Source organism: Rhincodon typus, chromosome 3 (genome assembly GCF_021869965.1).
Source record: "Rhincodon typus isolate 14 chromosome 3, sRhiTyp1.1, whole genome shotgun sequence".
NCBI lineage: Eukaryota > Metazoa > Chordata > Chondrichthyes > Orectolobiformes > Rhincodontidae > Rhincodon > Rhincodon typus.
In genome coordinates this window covers 59,009,077-59,028,074 of record NC_063334.1, presented here as the reverse complement: position 1 = coordinate 59,028,074, position 18,998 = coordinate 59,009,077, and the positions used below count along the sequence as shown (strand labels likewise).

General features: G+C 39.3%; 1 protein-coding gene across 1 annotated transcript in view; it reads left to right on the top strand.

Annotated features, from left to right (window-relative positions):
- The window catches only part of psat1 (phosphoserine aminotransferase 1), a 31,492-nt gene extending 13,760 nt beyond the window's left edge, over positions 1–17,732 (top strand). Inside the window, exons 2-9 of the mRNA XM_048594966.1 lie at positions 4,116–4,176; positions 4,263–4,332; positions 8,952–9,157; positions 9,255–9,427; positions 13,279–13,448; positions 14,690–14,818; positions 16,140–16,277; positions 16,486–17,732. Of these exons, the coding sequence (XP_048450923.1) occupies positions 4,116–4,176; positions 4,263–4,332; positions 8,952–9,157; positions 9,255–9,427; positions 13,279–13,448; positions 14,690–14,818; positions 16,140–16,277; positions 16,486–16,591 (1,053 nt within the window). The 3' untranslated portion in view covers positions 16,592–17,732. The remainder of the gene's footprint in view (positions 1–4,115; positions 4,177–4,262; positions 4,333–8,951; positions 9,158–9,254; positions 9,428–13,278; positions 13,449–14,689; positions 14,819–16,139; positions 16,278–16,485) is intronic.
- Positions 17,733–18,998: the final 1,266 nt, after the last annotated feature.

The following is an 18,998-nucleotide window of genomic DNA, read 5'->3' as shown; positions in this document are numbered from 1 at the left end:
GGGACCCTACAGCCTTCAGGACTCAGTATTGAATTGAATAACTTTTAGGGCCTGAACACCAACTTCTATGTCCTTTACCCACTCCCACACCCCTGGTCTGTCATGACGTGGACTGCCTTCATCATAGCCAACCCATTTTTATCATCTAATGGTGCCTAATTATCAGCTTTTTCTTTTCTCCCTGGGTCACCATGATTCCCACCACTGCCATCCTCCCCATACACCACAAACCTCCTGTCTTCAGCACATAAACTACCTCCACTTTTTAATAGGGGCAATTAGCTCTGAAAAAGGGTCACTGGATCTGCAATTCTAACTCTGATTTCTCTTCTGAGATGTTGCCAGACCTTTTTATTTTCATTCATGGGATGAGGGCATCGCTGGCTAGGCAGCTCTTATTGACCATCTCTAATTGCCCAGAGGGCAGTTGAGAGTCAACAACATTGCTGTGGATCTGGAGTCACATGTAGGCCAGACCAGGTAGGGATGGCAGTTTCCTTTCCTAAAGGGCATTAGTGAACCAGATAGGTTTTTCCTGACAATTGCTTCATGGTCATCACTAGATTCTCAATTCCAGATATTTTTTGAATTCAAATTCCACCATCTGCTGTGGCGGGATTCGAACCTGGGTCCCAGAATGTTATCTGGGTCTCTGTGTTAACAGTCCAATGACGATACGAGGCCATTGCCTTTCCTATGGACCTGCTAAATTTCTCCAGCAATTTCTGTTTTTGTTGCATTTGAGAAAAAGAACTTGGGCTGGATCTTATCCTTTTTTTTTGGCTAAGTTGTATCAAGCTGTTTTTTTAAGGTTTATTTGCTGTGAGGCCTAGTGATTTCTTGCTGTTTCTGGACAAATTTGCCTCATTTAAGTATTTTTCCTTCCCTTGTGATATCTCTTTTGTCCAATGCTATCCCATTTTACTGTGGGTCATTTTCGGAACAGCTCACTGGTGCCGGGATATCGCAGATTTGACTGGAGTCTGTAGTGTTGGAGATGTCATTTAAAGGCTGGAGTGCACCTGGATGAGCACTGTCAGTCTAGAGCTACCCTGCACGGTTCCTGATGTTTGCTCTAGACATGGCAGACAAGAGAAATTTGTCACCCTCCTTTTGCTGGTAGGGACCTGGAGGTGCATAGTATTGATGTCCTCTCTTCCCAGGACCAACAGAGGGGGCCCCAACACCAGACCATGCCAATCTGGCCCGAGGCTGCCAACCAGTACAGTTCAGTCTTGGCAGTTTAGAGGAATGCACAGCAATGTAAGGAGAAGGTCAATATGCGCTGCAACATCTTCCCTCACTTGCTATTACCTGCTTTAACTTCCGACACCCCTTTGCGTCCTCTGCACTGCCTATTCGCTTGCTCAGGACACCTCCCCACCTGCATCAAAAGTGACAGCTGTGCCAGCCACTTTCTTCTCCCTTAATACCTGCCTCTTATGATCCAGGAGGAAAACAGACCAAAATAGAGCAGGACTACTGACAACCAGGATCAGCTTCCTGGCTTGGGCTGTGTGAAACAGCCTGGCAATACAGCAATACCTTGAACCTGGCTCCTCTGGCTGAGGGGGCAAAGTGCAAAAAGACAAACGGGATGCTGAGAGTTAGCTGGTGAGTAGGCTTAGAGAGTTAGTGAGTGTTAAGTCAGCAAGAGAGGGTCCCACAGATGCAACCAGATCCAGTCCATGACCTGGAAGTGTGTTTGTGAGCACACTGTGTCCTTGCTGTTGCATTACAATGCTAGCTGCTGCTTCAGCAGTGAAGCAGAGAAGCATACTTTTGAGTGGATTGGAGATGTCTCTTGCAGATTTCTGCAGGCTGTCATATGTCAGATGCCAATGTATGTGGGTGTGAGGTGTAGTTGGTATCCATGGAGCATGCGATGCTGCATGGGAACATCGAGAGGCGATGGTCTAGTGGTATAATTACTGGACTGATAATCCAGAGACCCAGATAACATTCTGGGGATCCAAGTTTGAATCCCACCAAGGCAGAGGGTGGAATTTGAATTCAATAAATTTCTGGAATTAAGAATCTAATGATTACCATGAATCCATTGTCGATTATCAGGAGAAACCCTTGTGGCTCACTAATGTCCTTATCTGGTCTGGCCTACATGTGACTCCAGACCTATGTGACTCTGAAATGCCCTCTAGGCAATTAAGGATGCTGCCTAGCCAGCGATGTCCTCATTCCGTTAATGAATAAAGGGGGGAAAAAAAAAGAAAAATGCCCTAAGATGTTGGTGCCTAGTTTCCAACATGGACGTTCTTTGGAGTAAGTGGTGAACTGAAGTTGCCAGGCACCCACTCTGACTTTGTTGAGAATTCCCAACATCATGCTTTCTTGGTGCATTTGCTAAGAGAAGAAGCTGAATATTAATGAGCTGATTTATAGTGTTAATAAGGTTACTAACAAGCTGTAATCCCCCTGATTGGCAACTTGCCTTGTGTAGCGGGAAACTCTGCTCTCCACTCAAAGGTGTAAAAGATGCAGAGGGCTGTTCCATATGTTAAAATAGGCCTCGTGGGACCTCTTGTGCAATTCTGCCACAAATCCCACTGTAGCCCATGCAGTTCAGACCCCTATAAGATTCTGCCTCCTGTTTTTGTAGTTAATTGTGTATGTTGTTACGACTGGTCCCCAGGCAAGGGTCTAGTTCATTATGGTTTTTGGTGAGGAAATAGGCTTCCTTTCACTATTTGACTCCCCCTCTCTATTGACCACAAAATATTAACTTAAAACATTTTTTTATTTTTGTGGAGACTTTTCCTAGTTCCAATGTATTTGTTTTAAATGGAGCCAATTTAGCCAGGCTTTCATGATTTAGAGTTTATTGGTTACTAAAATGGGATAAAACAAAACACAGATTAGAAATGAGTAAAAAAGTTGAGGTTTCAAAAATAAAAAGAAAATACAAATGAGTCTTCAGTTTGCCTGAGAAGTCGATGGCTGTTTTAAGTTGTGTACAGTGGGAATTAAGTAAGATTTTACGAAAGGTGATTCCAACACGAGTAAAGTAACAGCTTTTTTATAAGTTAGGCTGTAAAGTGCTGTAAGGCACATTTTAAGGTGTCACATAGGTTTATGATGCTAAGTGTCCATGTCAGCAGAAATGACTATATAGGAACCTTGTACACCCAAAGGCCTGTATCGACCTTGACAACAAACTAGACTGTATAAAGAGATTGCTAGAAACAGTATAAGAGACTGAAAATGAAAGATTTCTTGCTGTCCTCATTTCTTTCTGTACAATGCATGTATAATGACTAATGATTTTCTGTTTGTATCAGATGGACACCGGGCTGAGATTGGACGGACAAAGTTAAACAAAGTTTAGCCAGCCTAAGACTAAGATTGTTTCAATAAACACCAATTTAACCTGAACACCTGAGTCCTCCTGTGGCCTTGTTTAAGGAGAATAACCACAACAGCTGATCTAGTGCCATTGACTGACTAACTATGTGACAGTCGAACAATTGATTTGGTGATTCTGGCTTCAGCAAATTTTGTGAGGAGTTGTCTAGTTTGTTCTATTATGTCTTCAGACTGAAGACTTGCTTCCAGCAACTGGATTTCTGTCCTTTTTTTTTCCCCACTTGCAAGCAAAAGAATGGCCGGTAGATGTTTTCAGTAATAATCCTCACCGCATGCACTAGCCCACTAGCACTAGAACATCAGACTAGGCCACACAACTGGTTTTTAACCCCTTCTCTTGTCTGTGTCCTTCCAGGAGCACACACGTCTGTTCATCCAGATTACTTTCTTTTATCTAATTATTGTAATAATCTGACAATGTAACTCACAGAAGGCGATTCAGGTTTTTGTATTGTGTATTTCCTTCAGAAATAATCTTTCTGAAGTTTCTCAACACCTTTTTTAGGGTATAATATTCCAGAATACCTCTCAAAGCTAAGAGTAATCCACACAGGAATTTTCTAAATAGTTCCTGAATTGCATTCCCAGCCTTTTAAACAAAAAAAGTAGCCTGTCTTTCTTAAGTTCAATACGCTTGTAAGTAACTCAGGTCTTTAATTTGCTGTTGTGATAAATATTATAATTTGATACACTGTTGTGTCATTGTTTTAACGGATAATGTTTTGTGTCTCCAGGTCTTGCTCCAAGCACAAAAAGAACTGCTGGATTACAAGGGACTTGGAATTAGTGTTCTAGGTGAGCCTACAAGTCTCTAGGTTATGTTAACAATGCCATCATGTGTTCATACTCTAACTCCATCTCTTCTCCTTTGTTTCAAACAGAAATGAGCCACAGATCTTCAGACTTCATCAAAATTGTCAACACAACAGAAAATGATCTGCGAGAACTACTGTAAGGAGAACTTAGATTCACATACTGTAAATAAAAGTTTACACAATATAACACCATTTTCACAACCGCCCTGATTTTTATTTTGTAGTTTACAGGCCACGAAAATACTTTTTGGAAATGTGGTCATTCTGATGTAAAAAATAATAGCCGCTAATTGTGGAGTTGGTAAACTCCAACAAACGGCAATGTGATAACAACCAATCTTTTTCTTTTTTTCTATTGTGATGTTGATCTGAGAGAAATACTACCCAGGACATGGGATAACACCCCATCTCCCTCTTTGAAGCTGTGAAACGGGATTCTTCACCGTAGCAGGCATGTCATACCTTAGTTTAACATTTAATCTGAAGTTCACCACCTTTTTTAAAGTGAAGTGCTTCCTTAGCTCTGCACTGGAGTACCAGCTTGATGTTTGAACTTCAGACCAGAAATCTAATTTGAATCCAGCACCTTGTGATTTTAGAGGCAGTCTGTCTCCTATCTCAGCCATTGCTGACACAGTAATCAATGATCAATATTCCTAGTGAGAGTACAATTGAACATCGATGGATGATGTAATCTTGGAATAAATCAGTTGAACATTCTAAAAGGATATAAGAGCATGTGCCACGCTGGGGAGGTGATGTTGCAGTGGCAATGACACTGAATTAGAAATCCAGATATCCCAGGCCAGTGTTCTGGGGAACAATAACAGAAATTGCTAGAGAGACTCGGCAGTTCTGTTGGCATTTGTGGAGAGAAAGCAGAATCAATGTTTTGGGCCCCAAGTTGCCAGACCTGAAATTTGACTCACCATTAACTCCACAGATGCTGTCAGACCCTCTGAGTTTCTCCAGCAGTTTGTTTTTTGTTTCAGATTTCCAGCATCTCTAGGTTTTAATTCAATGTTTTGGAGGTGTAGGTTTGAATCTCACCATGGTGATGATGAAATTTTGAATTCAGTAAAAATCTGGGTTTTAAAAGAAAAACTAGCATAACACTTTCTTGTCAACAAAAGTCCCATCAGGTTCATTAATATCCTTTAGGGAAGGGAAACTGTCATTTCTGCCTTGTGTTGTCCAAATGCAACTCCAAACCCCACAGTACTGTGGTTGACAGGTAACTGCACTCGGGCATTTAAGAATGGGCAATAAATGCCTATCCAGTGGCACCCACATCCAATGAACAGTTTTTTTAAAAAAATAAAATCACTCTCCAATCACTTAATTGATACTTGCATACATTGATGGAACATGTAAAACATTTTAAGTGGCTAACCAGAGAATTTGTTTGCTGAATGAGAGTTTTTAACACACTTGCTATTTATACAGTCAGGGCAAGTTCAAAGCTTTCAGATGGCTGAAAATTTTGATAAATGTAAATTGTGAGCGAACTGTGTCAAACTTCAAAAGGACATTGACAAGTTGATGGAGTGGGCAGACAGGTAGCAGATGGTCCATGTGGTGGTGTGAGGTACAAAGAACATGAAGAAACTGTAGGGTGCTATTTGAGGGTATGCAAGAGCAGAGATCTGGATGTACATTTAGTCCTCGTTATTCACTGATTTGCTATCTGTGGATTTGTGTACTCATTGGTGCCTGTACCATATTGTAATGTACAGTATACTGCAATTGCTTCTCAAGATTACTCTGATAAATGTATGTGTATTTTTATGGTTTTAAAAGTTTTGTTAACCAAGTATTTTCTTTTGGGTATTTTTAATGCTTTAAAGTGTTTTTTTTATTTCAGGGTGTATTGCGTACAAAGGAGAGGGCCTTTAGTGGTATCTGCGTTTTTTTTTTTGTGACCAACAGAATTCTATGCCCTATCCATCTCTCTCATAATGAGGACTGAGTGTATATATGCAGATGTCATTTAAAGGTGACAGGATAGGTAGAGATTTTATTTTTAGAAATCGTATGGTATTCTAGACTTAAATTTGAGTATAAGAGATAAGGAGGTTGTGCTGAATTTGTATAGAACACTGTTTAGACCTCGGCTGGAGTATTGTGTACTACTTCAGGAGAGATGTAAATATATTGGAAGGAATTAAGTGGTTTATAAGAAGCTTCAGTTATGAGGATGGATTGGAGAAAGTGGGTTTCTTATTTCTTTGGCAAGAAGGCTGAGGGGAGATTTTAGAAGAATTTCTAAATCATGTGGCTTCTGGACAGGGTAGATAGGGGTGGATAAAACTGTTTTCACTCATGGATCAAAAACCAGAGAGCGCAGTCTTAATGTTTTACAAAAGAAGCAAATATGTGATGAGAATTCTTTTCTCGCTGAGTGCTTGTGGTCTTGAATGCATTGTCTGGAAATGTGGTAGAGGCAGGCTCAATTTGAGGCGTGTAAGAGGGCATTGGATAATTCTTTATATTTAAAGAATGTGCAGGGTTACAGGGAAAGGCAGGAGTCTTTCTGCACCATAACAATTTTTTTTTTCATAGAATCCCTACAGTGTGGAAACAGGTCCTTCTACCCAACAAGCCCACACTGACCCTCGGAGCATCCTGCCCAGACCTATTCCCCCATAACCCACCTATTCTACACGTCCCTGAACATTACAGGCAATTTAGCATGGCCAATCCACTTAGCCTGCACATCTTTGGACTGTGGGAGGAAACTGGAGCACCCGGAGGAAACTGAATTGCTGTATTGTCTCTGATTTTAAATGCAGCTCTACCAGCCTCCTCGGGTGGACTAAAAGTATCTCAAAGCACTTCTCAAAGATTAACGAAGTTGTGGCTGTTGCCTTTCCCTCTGTTCAAAACTGATTACTGTGTAGAAATATTTTTGTTTGCATTTGCTGATTGACTCCCCAGTTGCAGATGGTGTACTACCTGCACACTTGCAGGTATTGCAATGGCACGGGGCTCTGACAGCAATAAACACAACACCACCTTTTCTCTCTATCTCCTGCCCTCTGCCACTGTCACTTCTGCTTCCCTTCCCCATTCCTTTTGGCTTGACTGTCAGAGAATGAGATTGAATGGCAAGGGGAGCCTAAGGTTTTAGATGGTGAGTTGCAGACATAAACAATAGTAATGTTAATTTGGGAGAAATGGTGCGTGTAGCAGGGATGGGGGAACCAAGTGCTTGTTCAGTGGCAGGAATTGATGAGTGTATTCTTATTGGTATGAACTATGTCTCAATGGTGGGGGAAGGCCAAACCCCTCTGATAACTAATCCGAAACACCAGTCCCAATCTGTTATGGCGGGAGTAGAGGTTCCCTTCTACGAATTAAACCTGAAACACCCAGAGAAGCTCGCCTTGCCCCTCGTAATCTGTTAAGAGTAGTTAAATGAAAGGAATCCCTGATGTTCACTTTATAAGCAACAAGTAACAATTTATTTATTTAACCCTAATGGTGAGCAAATTAACAGAACTTCTAACAAATCGAACAATTCCCCTCTAACTACTAACTATTTCATAACAAAATAAGACTCTAATCATATAGTGTTCTGATAAACAGGTCCCGCTTATATAAATCCAAGTAATAAGAAAACAATAAATTAAAACTCAGTCTGTCAAAGCTCACATGGAATGTGTCTTCTGGAATGCTTTACCTTCTCCGTTGTCTCTGCAGTCATAAACACCTTCTGCTGATCCTGCTGTCAGGGATGTTTTCGCTGTAATTTCTTCTATGAGGACTCTTGGCTAGAAGTGCCATGGTACCTTTGGTGTTTTTCTTTTAAAAGTGAGCTTAATGATTTTGTGTGAGAACTAGGTTTATTTCTCAGATGGTATATTTGCTTTTGCTTCAGGTGGCAGTTGGCTGTCACCCCAACATTTTTTTTTGTTCCAAAGACACCCTTTTTTATATACCCCCAATGACACATCAATTTCTTATGATTGGTTTTGGGTTGTCAATTGACTTTCAACCACTGAGTGCTTGATTTTAAATTAATTGGCTGAGTCCAGCTTGTTGCCAAAAACACCAAAACAAGACTGCTGTTTTCAGAGATACTATAAACTGCAGATGCTGGAGTCAGAGATAACAGTGTGGAGCTGGAGGAACACAGCAGGCCAGGCAACATCAAAGGAGCAGGAAAGTTGATGTTTTGGGTCAGGGACCTTCTTCAGAAATGGTGTAAATTCTTTTTTGTTTGCATTTTCTTGTTGACTCCCCAGTTGCAGATGGTGTACTATCTGCACACTTGCAGCAGTGTTCCAGGTATTGCAATGGCACAGAGCTCCGACAGCAATAAACACATTCAGAAATTCTTCAGCCTGCCAACTGTAAGGTCTTTTAATACACTTGTTTCAATTTGGAGCTCTCTGTACAGTACTTAAACTTCTGACCACAGAAAAAGCACAATCTTTTACACACACTGTTTTTCCCACTATCACTTTTACAAACAAATTCTAACTTCCTGCCTTCTAATTCATGAATATTCTACACAACATCGTAACAAGTGCTTTTGTAACATTGAGATTGTTCGAGTAATTTGATATGTAGTGCTACAGTTGGGGGAACAGCTATTTAACCTTTGTGATCTTTCAACGCACTTGTCACTAAGATTATTAGTTTTCTAATTTTATTTCAAAGTTAATCTCAGCAAAAGTTTTTACGACAGTGTTTGGTGTTCTCCCTCAAGAAAGGAGAAGATTCATCTGTGTTTATGTATCTTTGATGCAGGAATATTCCAGAAAACTACAAAGTAATTTTTCTCCAGGGAGGTGGAACTGGTCAGTTCAGTGCTGTTCCTTTAAACCTTATTGGTTTGAAAGAAGAGAGGTGTGCCGATTATGTGGTGACTGGATCCTGGTCTGCTAAAGCAGCCATTGAGGCAGCAAAATATGGAAAAGTGAATATTGTTCACCCCAAGCTTGATGCTTACATAAGTAAGAACCTCTTGTTTAATTGATCCATTACAGCCAACTGGATATATAAGATCTTATTTTTCTTTCTTAAAAAAAACCCAAAAATCTTGTTTTCCAGCAATTCCAAGTCCAAGTAGTTGGAATTTGAATCCAAATGCTTCTTATGTTTACTATTGTGCCAATGAGACGCTGCATGGTGTGGAATTTCCCTTTGTCCCAGACACAAAAGGAACTGTGCTGGTCTGTGACATGTCATCATGTTTTCTTTCAAAGCCAGTAGATGTCTCCAAGGTAGGTCCTTTTTTCCCTTAACTTTCAAGACCACCTTTGTCTCTAAACTGCAGTGGGTATGCCTAGAAAAACTGTTCTAGTAAATAAAATACTTTTAGTTGCATGCAGGGATCAGGAAAAATGGTTTGGCTTATGAGAAAGGTTGGATAAAGGTGTATGAAAATGTGAATTGTTTTGAAAGAAAAAAAGGAGGTGGTTATAGCACGAGGATGGTGCTTTTAAGGTAAATGACAAAAGAACCGAAGAACCTGGCTGGGGAGAGAAAGGTTATAATCTTGAAAGGTGGTGGAAATATTAAAACAAGTATTCATTGAATTTCCTTTTTCACATTGTGGAAATACCTTGGACAAACTGAAGAATGAGTAGGGAAATGGAACATTTTTTCCCTTGAGCATGCACAAATATGATGGACTGAATTGCTTTTTGTGTTGTATCATTTTGAGTTGTTTGACAACCTTATCCTATTGTTCATGAGATGCAAAGTATGCTGCAAAATACACAGTTGTTTATTTTGATGTTCTTTAAGGTTGGTGTGGATGCTTGCATGAAAGGATAGATCATTGTATGTAACTGGTATTAACTATTGTCCTTTTTATATAGCGAATAATACAAGTGGAATCTAATAGCTGTAGATTATAGGACACTAAAGAGAATTCAGGGATATTGACAGTTTGCCGAAACTGCAGAATGCAATAACCACTAAGAAAGCTAACTTAGATCTGGGGTTTGGTGTTTTGTACTGGCCATGTTAAATAAGATAAAAAAAAATGGTCCGTCGACTTTAAAGTTAGTCATAGGGCTGTACAGCATGGAAACAGACCTTTTGGTCTAACTAGTCCATGCCAACCAGATATCATAAAATAACAAAGATCAATCAATCACATAATCAGCTTTCACTCCAGTATTGGCAGCTCAATGTTTAAACAACGATAAAGTTGTGTACAGCCATTAACTAGCACTATCATCACAAAATAATGGAAACACTTAAAATCAGATAGCACTTCAAACAAATCCTTTTGCTTATTAAAATTGATCAACATATCCCCACTTCCTTGGCTTGCAAAAAATTCAAGGATTGAATTTAAACACATGATGGCCTTTAGTATAAATGTAAAAGATCAGTAATATTGTTAAAATTTATAAAATTTTATGAAACTCAATTATTGTCCAACAAATTCTCTAAACCTTCGATACAACTTGGCATCAAATTACCCATGGAAATGTTTTGTCATGGCAGATCACTGTAGGCTTGCAAATAAATAAACATCAGGTTACAAAGATCAGAGCCTTGCAGTAATGAAGTTTATTGTAAAAAGTGAGCAAAAATAAAGTAAATTGGTGGCGAAAACAATGAAAAGTCAAAACGTTGGTTAGGCCCATCTGAATGCTCATAAATATGCAGTGTCTAAGCATATCAAATTCTGTTAATGCATTTTTAATACTCAAGGTATACTTGCCTTTATTGGGGTTGTATACTTGCTCGTCGAGCCGGTGTGTTTGATTGCAGACATTTCGTCACCCTGCTAGGTAACATCGTCAGTGCGCCTCCGTTAAAGCGTTGCTACTCTGTCCCTCTTGTTGTTTATACGCCTCGGTTTGCTCGGGTAGTTGGCATCACTTCCGGAAGTGGTCTGCCATCTTTATTTCCCCATTAGAATGTCCCCCTTTTCTGATTGTAAGAGACCTACATTTGTCTTCGCTAATCCATTCTGTTCACTTGCCAATAGAAGCTCTTATCAGTTTGAATGTTCCCCACATGCTTACCCTCATACTCTATTTTGCCTCCTCTTAACAAATCCCTTTGTCCTTCTTTGCTAAAATCTAAACTACTGCCAAACCTCAGATCTGTTGCTCTTTTGTTTAGTCCAATTCTATATGTCCTTTCCTTGGATTTAATTCTACTTCTGAGTTCCCTTGTTAGCCATGGCTGGCCCAGCTTTTCCCATCTTTAGTTTTGTGCCAGATCGGAATGAACAATAATTGCAGTTCTTCCATGGAGTCATTAAATGGTTTGCCATTGCCTATTCTCCCTCTTCCCTTTAAGAAATGTGGCCCAATTTATTGGAGCTAGCTTGCCCCTCATCATTTCCTCTGTTTAGATTCAGGACCCTAGACTCAATAAATTTTACGTCCCTCTCCATCCTAATGAATTCAATCATGTTATAGTCATCTTTCCTCAAGGGGCCTTTCATAGTTAGATTGCCAATTATTCCTTTCTCATTATATAATACCCCCAGACGAGGATGGCCTTTTTTCTCTACTTGGCTCCTCAATGTATTGATCCAGAAAACCATCCTGTGCACACTTCAGGAATTCCTCCTCTATGGTCTTGTAACTGACTTGATTTGCCCAATCTATATGCAGATTAGAGTTGGGCATAGTTACAGCAGTACCTTTTATTGCCTGCATCCCTAATTTCCTGTTGCATGCCTTTCCAACATTACCACTACAATTTGGGTATCCATATAAAACACCCTCTACAGTTTTCTGCCCCTTTTGGTGTTTCTAACTTCTGCCCATACAGATTCCAATTCACTAGAGCTAACAGCTTTCTTCACTATTGCATTTAATGTTCTCTTTAATATTACCTCACCTCAATTTTTTTCCTTTTCTTTCAGTTTTTAGAATGAATATTCAGGATGTCTATCCTATCTCCAACTCTGGTCACCCTGCAGCCACATCATTGTAATCTCAACTATATCATACTAGTTCATAATAATTTGTGCGACCAATTCATCCACTCGTAATCATTGAGCATTTGCAATAGATACAAGACCTCGCGTGCCTGGAGAAATGGTGTGAGGGGCAGTGATTCAGATTCTAGGGGACATCGTTGTAGTCTTAACATCTTTTAGTCCTGCTGATAATATTTTGCATTGAGGCAGAGAATTCAAGCCATTTGCTTTTTTTTTCTCATTTCTGATGCAGTTGTCTTTCTTTCTTTCTCTACTGTCTCCTTGGATAGGTTCCTATCCCTCTGTTGTTTTAGTATTAAATTCTGCCCGACCATGTTAGCAGATATTCCCCTCAGGATGTCCATTCTGGTCCCACCTTTCTCCAGAAGTGGTTCCAATGCTGCAGGAATCTAAAACCCTTCCCCATTTCACCATTTCTCTAGCCATGTATCCATGTGACATATTTCACTATTTCTACTCTGATTAGTATATAACACTGGTAGCAATTCTGAGATCACTATTTTTAAAGCCCTATTTTTTAACTTGCTTTCTAACTGTCTCTACTATGCTTTCAGGACTTCATTCCTTTTATTACCCATGTCTTTGAAACCGATGCACACGATAATTGAGAGGGTTGTTCACTATTCCCATCTAGAATGCTCTGTAGCCACTTCACTTTAAAATACATTGGTTTTACATACTTTGCTTTTGATATAGAGCTTCTTACATCAGTGTATATATAAATGCAATACGGTTTTTCCTCTTTTTTTTGTTTTCTTCTTTGCCTTGGAGTGTTTATCCTTGCATCAGTAACCCTGAATCCTTTCTAACCTATGTTTAGTAGTAAACACAGTCAGAATACCTGACAGCTGAATCCAACTTGCTGAAGTTTTTAATTAACTTTTCAACTTTTCTTATTTGTTAATGGGAAGTAGATATTACTGGCTAGGCTAATTTTTATTGCCCTTCCCTAATTGCTTTTAAGCCTGCTGAGCTGCGGCTTTAAACCATTGCACTCAATGCGGGGAGGGTGATGTGGTTGGTATAGCCACAGCACTGTTGGGAAAGGAGTTCTCAGCTTTTGAGCCACTTATTTAGTTTGCTGTTGGAAAATCTCAATTTCCAATCTTACAGAAAATCAAAACTATTTAGTATTTTACACTTTTTATTCAACAGTTTGGTTTGATTTTTGCTGGTGCTCAGAAGAACATTGGTTGTGCTGGAGTGACAGTGGTAATAATCAGAGAGGATCTGTTGGGTTTTGCACTAAAGGAATGTCCAATAGTGTTTGACTACAAAGTACAAGAGAGTAGCAATTCTCTTTACAACACTCCGTCAACCTACAGGTAAATAGTTTCTATTTTATCTTGTGTGTCTAAATTGTTAGTGCAGTTATTGGTTCAGTTTATGGTGTTAACATAAGCTGTTCTATGTGGCAGCTTCGTTTTGAGACATCACAACAATTTGTATAAAGAGCATATTTTTGGCAAAATTGAGGCTAATGGTTCCGTATTGTGTATAGGTGGTAAAACAAGTTGGGCAACTGCAAATACTTGGCAAGATGCCAGCACCAAGAAGAAGTAACCTGAGTAGCCCTGCACTACTACTTAGCATTTCAGCGGCTGCTTCATTATTTGTTTGCAGTGTGTTGAATTTGGATTTGTTGCAGTAGCACAGTGAATACAAACTAAACTGTCACGAGACATGTTAACTCTTGTCACTTCAACTTTTTTTTTAAATGCCATACAGGTTTAAACCACTGTCAGTCAACTGGAAAGAGACTCCAGACATGCCAAAAATCCTTTAGATATTAAAAACTTGAGAATTTAAAAATATCTCCAGTTTGCCTCAACCAGAGCTTTTTTTTCCTTTTAAAGTTTTTTTTTCTGCATCTGATTTCTGCATTATTATTTTGCACCTTTTATGTCCCGTTGTTCCTTTTTAAAAAAATTCTCAATACTTCAACCTGAGAGGTTACGAGTAACCACTTGTTCAGTTTCTAGCAGCTCCCACGTTCAGCAGCTTTAAAATAAATCCTAGACTTGTTATATGTTTTAAAGGCTCCCACATTGATGCCCTCCATAGCAAAACCTGAGCCCTTTCAAGCATGTTTCCTTACTGGATACAATGAATATACCTTAAACAGTGCTGAAAGTAAGTTTCATGAAGGACTTGTATTTGCTTCCAGGGTAAAATAGAGTTGGTGTGAAGTCCCTGGAAAATTTATGGCTATTATTATTAACATCTTTTGTACTTGCATTCCTGAACAAAGTTAGGACTTGTAATTCTAGCTTTCAAAAAATAATCCAGCGTATTCGTGCGTTAACTGTATTTATTTTGGGTGACTAGTTTTATATTAGGTTGGAACTTGATGTTCCAAGTGTGTGCATGTGTATGCTTATTCATCTCAGAATGGTGTGTAAACAAAAGGATGGTGGCAACTACCTTAAGCTGTTTCATTGTAAATGAATCAGTAAATATTTATCTACTGAACCTGAAAATATCTTTTTAGCCTTGTTTGCTGTGGTATCTTGCCGTGTCTACAAAATGTGTACAATGTGATAACTTAGATTTGCTTTTCTTTCAGCATTTACATTATGGGCTTGGTCTTGCAATGGATTAAGAAATGTGGTGGTGCTGAAGTGATGGAACAAAACAGTATTGTTAAGTCAAAGCTGATTTACGATGTAATTGATCGATCCAATGGATTCTATGTGTAAGTTTTTTTTCTTTTTATGCTATACAAAACCTTGAACACTAAATCGAGAATTCACGTTAGAACGTTAAACTAAACTTAGTGCAGGAAAATAGCGCTGGTAGTTAGTGAACAAAAAATTGAATCAGAGATAGTAGGAACTGCAGATGCTGGAGAATCCGAGACAACAAGGTGCAGGGCTGGATGAACACAGCAGGCCAAGCAGCATCATAGGAGCAGAGAGGCTGACGTTTCGGGCCTCGACCCTTCATCAGAAAAGGGGGAGGGGAAGGGGGTTTTGAAATAAATAGGGAGAGCGTGGGAGGCGGATAGAAGAGGGATAGAGGAGAGGATAGGTGGAGAGGAAACAAACAGGTCGAAGAGGCGGGGATGGAGCCAGTAAAGGTGAGTGTAGGTAGGGAGTTAGGAAGGGGATAGGTCAGTCCAGGGAGGACGGACAGGTCAAGGGGGCGGGATGAGGTTGGTCGGTAGGAGATGGAGGTGCGGCTTGAGGTGGGAGGAGGGGATAGGTGGGAGGAAGAACAGGTTAGGGAGACAGGCTTTCGTGAGTCAGAAGTACCCTGTACAGCGTTCTTAGCCCCTGACCTGTTTTGTAGGCACAGTGTTAATAAAACTGGTCCAGTCCTATTTCAGGTTGCTGAACCCTAAGGGTTTGATGCTGGTGAATTATATCATTACCAGTCAAGGAAAAAATAATTAGATTCTCTCTTGTAGGAGATGGTTATTGCCTTGCATATGAACAGGCTGTTTTGTTTCTTTTTAGGGGTTTTGTGATTACTGTTGTAGGCAGTTGATGACTTATAGAATTCTTCTGAGTTTATTGAGAAGGAGCAGTATAGATGTAGTACATCAGTTAATTTGGCAAAGAAAGGAAGTATACAAACTGTGACAGATGTGAATGCTTTACCGATCTTGGAGCTGTTCTGTAGAATGGAGGAGTAGAAGCAATGCACTGCCACATCCCAGTGGTCCACTTCTGACTTTTTCTTATATAATGGAGGGAAAGGCATAGAACTTGGGAACTGGAGCAGGCTATTCAGCCCATCAAGCCTAGTCATCGGAGCTGATCATGGTTGATCCTCGGATTCTGCCCTGAGGATTTGCTGCTGTAATGTCCTGGGGTTAAGCTCAATCAGTCACCTACAACCATCTGCATTTTATGTCTCCAGGCAGTTCCCCCATGTCCTTCTTTCCCCTACCACTGCTGTTGACTTCAATTTGCCAGGGTCCTTGATGGTATTATCACACAAATCAAACTTTGACAGTGAAAGGTGTCATTCTGAAATCTGCTCAGTACAATAATTATTTTTGTTAATCTTAGGAGTTTACCTGCTTCAATCTACAGAAGCAGAATGAATATTCCATTCCACATTGGAAATGCTAATGGGGACAGTAGTCTTGAAACGGAGTTTCTTGACAAAGCTGCTAAACGTAACATGCTGTCATTAAAAGGCCACAGGTAAATCTATCCTTACAAATTACATGACTTAAGGTATAGTAGAACCACGATTCTGATATTTGAGTAAATCTTTAGGAATGCCTGTAATAAGTACATTTTAAGAATATACGATTACATAAATGGGTCTCTCAAAATGTGGGATCTGATGTTTATTATAAATTTTTTATTTGTATAAATAGCATTAATTATGTCTGCTGTGTTGTGCTAGGTCTGTTGGTGGAATTCGTGCTTCCCTCTATAACGCTGTGACAGTGGAAGAAGCTCAAAAACTGGCAGAGTTTATGATCGACTTTATGAAGGAACATCATATTTAAGATATTTCAGTTTTGGTTTTAATGATGCATTGTATTTCTACAACAGACTTCCAGGTTTTCAGGAAATACTGGAAAAATTCAGATTTGGTGCCATTGGCGAAAAAAGAAACTTTTTTTTTTGGTTTAGCATTTCTGGTTGCACAACTATAGAACTTGAATACTGCTAAAAAGGTGCATTTTTTTGTCAAAGCTTTTCTCCATGCACACAAGCTAACTTACAATATTATGATTTTCCCTTAAAGTGGTATTCTTGTATGAGGAGAGTGCTGATTGGATAACTGGCAAGTGGCAGCTGATTGAAAAAACATTGCCATGGAGAGTGCATCAATTGATAGTTGGTTGGCCATTAACTGCTATGCTTTCTTTGAATTTCAAACCAGACAAGTTGACTGATAACATTGCCCTGAGAAATGAACCTTGAATGACTGTCAACTCAGCAAAATAGCTGATAGTCATTCACTGGATCATTTTCTCAGGGCATTGTCTTGATCAATCAGTCACTCTGCCTGGTTTGAAGTTTTAAACTAAGGTTGGTGGTTGACGGTCAACCAACTATTAATTGGTGCACTTTCTCTCTCAACACTCCTACCAATTATCCATTTTCTCTCATGCTGTGTAAGTATTGGTTTTCCTCTTAATTCGGTATTCTTGCAAATTGTCCTGGTGAATGCAAGATGAAAAGCTTTGACACTGTCTTTTTTACAGAAACATTCAATTTTAAGCTAATAACACTTTTGATGTTGGTTTATTGACCTTTAAACCTTGGTGCTCTGCAGAACATTTCCAGCATCTTTAACTTGTTGCTTTTACTGTAACTTCTGTGTCATGGTGAAATACATCCAAGATTCTTTAATATAGCATGATTTAAAAAAAAAAATTAGCTTCCTTTCCGAATAACCAGAACAATCCATTCAGTTTATCACTGTGTCTTGGAAATAAACCACGAGTTAGTGAAGGAACCATCACTGAATTAGCCAAGAGCCAAACTCATTACAGAGCTTTTTTTTCTATTATCTATCCCTTCGATCCAGACTGTCCCAAGTAGAGTTAACCTTCTAGGCGACTGAATTGTGGCAATGGAACTCTGCAGGTAAAACTGTGGTTGCACAATTTGTAAGTAAAATAAAACATGAAAACTGTGGATAGAATGTAATTTTATTCTACATTGTGAAGCTGATTAGATCTGAGCAAATCTGTATTCACCAAGGTTTAGAAGGATGAAAGTGATCCGACTGAAATTCTTAAAATTCTAATTTGGCTGGATGTAGTAGATGCAGGGAGGATGTTTTCCACGGTTCGGGAGTCTAGAACTAGGGGACCCAGTCTTAGCATATGGGGTAGAACGTTTAGGACTGAGATGAAGAAACACAAACAGAAGTTGCTGCCAGACCTGCTTTTCCAGCATCTGTGAAGAGAAATCAGAGTTAACATTTCGGGTCTGATGACCCTTCCTCAGAACTGAAAGATCTCTTCATTCAAGATGGTGGTGAATCTACGGAATTCTCTACCATAGAAGGATGTGAAGGCCAAGTCACTGAATACGTTCAAGAATGAGATTTTTAGTTTTAAAAGGCATTGAAATGGGGAGAGAGTGGGAATATGGCATCGAGACAGGATCAGCCGTGATCATAATAAATGGCAGTGCAGGCTTGAAGGGCTAAATAGCCTACTCCTAGTTTCTATATTCAAGACATAATGAAATAGATGTAAAGAAAGATTTTCAGCTCTTTTGCATTAGTTTATTTTTATTGACTGCTGCTCACTGAACTTGGGAACTGCTCATTTAAAACATTTTGACATAAATGGATAGGCTGAGGCTACTTAGAACATTGTATTTTGCTTCGGCATAACTTTGAACTTAATTTAAATTTGATTTGGAAACTATTCTTTTAGGTTAGGAATTTGCTGCCAGGTAGTCATAAAGCACGTATGAATAATTGTACTATAAGAAAACAAGTTCAGCACTTTTCATTTTGAACTCCTCTGGCATGTGCAAATGGACATTGATCCATCAAAAATCACAAACTCTTTCCTTTTCCTTGCCTCATTCCCTTAACCCAACAGTGATTAATATGAGTTTGCTTCCCAAGATGTGAAGATGTTCACTGATTTCAAAAAGAAATTGAAGGAGCATTTTAAAGAAATAAACTTTAAGGGCTGCTGGACAGAAAAGGGGATTGTGACTGACTTGAATTGCTGTATGGAGACTCGGAAATGACTTTCTTCTGTGGTAAGACTCCAATTAGGCCATTTTAACTATGCACACATCAAACTTGCCTGCTGGTCCTACTTAGCATTAAACAAACATAATTTGACATCTAATCCAATTATATAACTAGTAGTGGAAATCTGAGTAAATAGTGGATAAATTTATGAATGTTAAATATTAAACATGCATATCTATTTA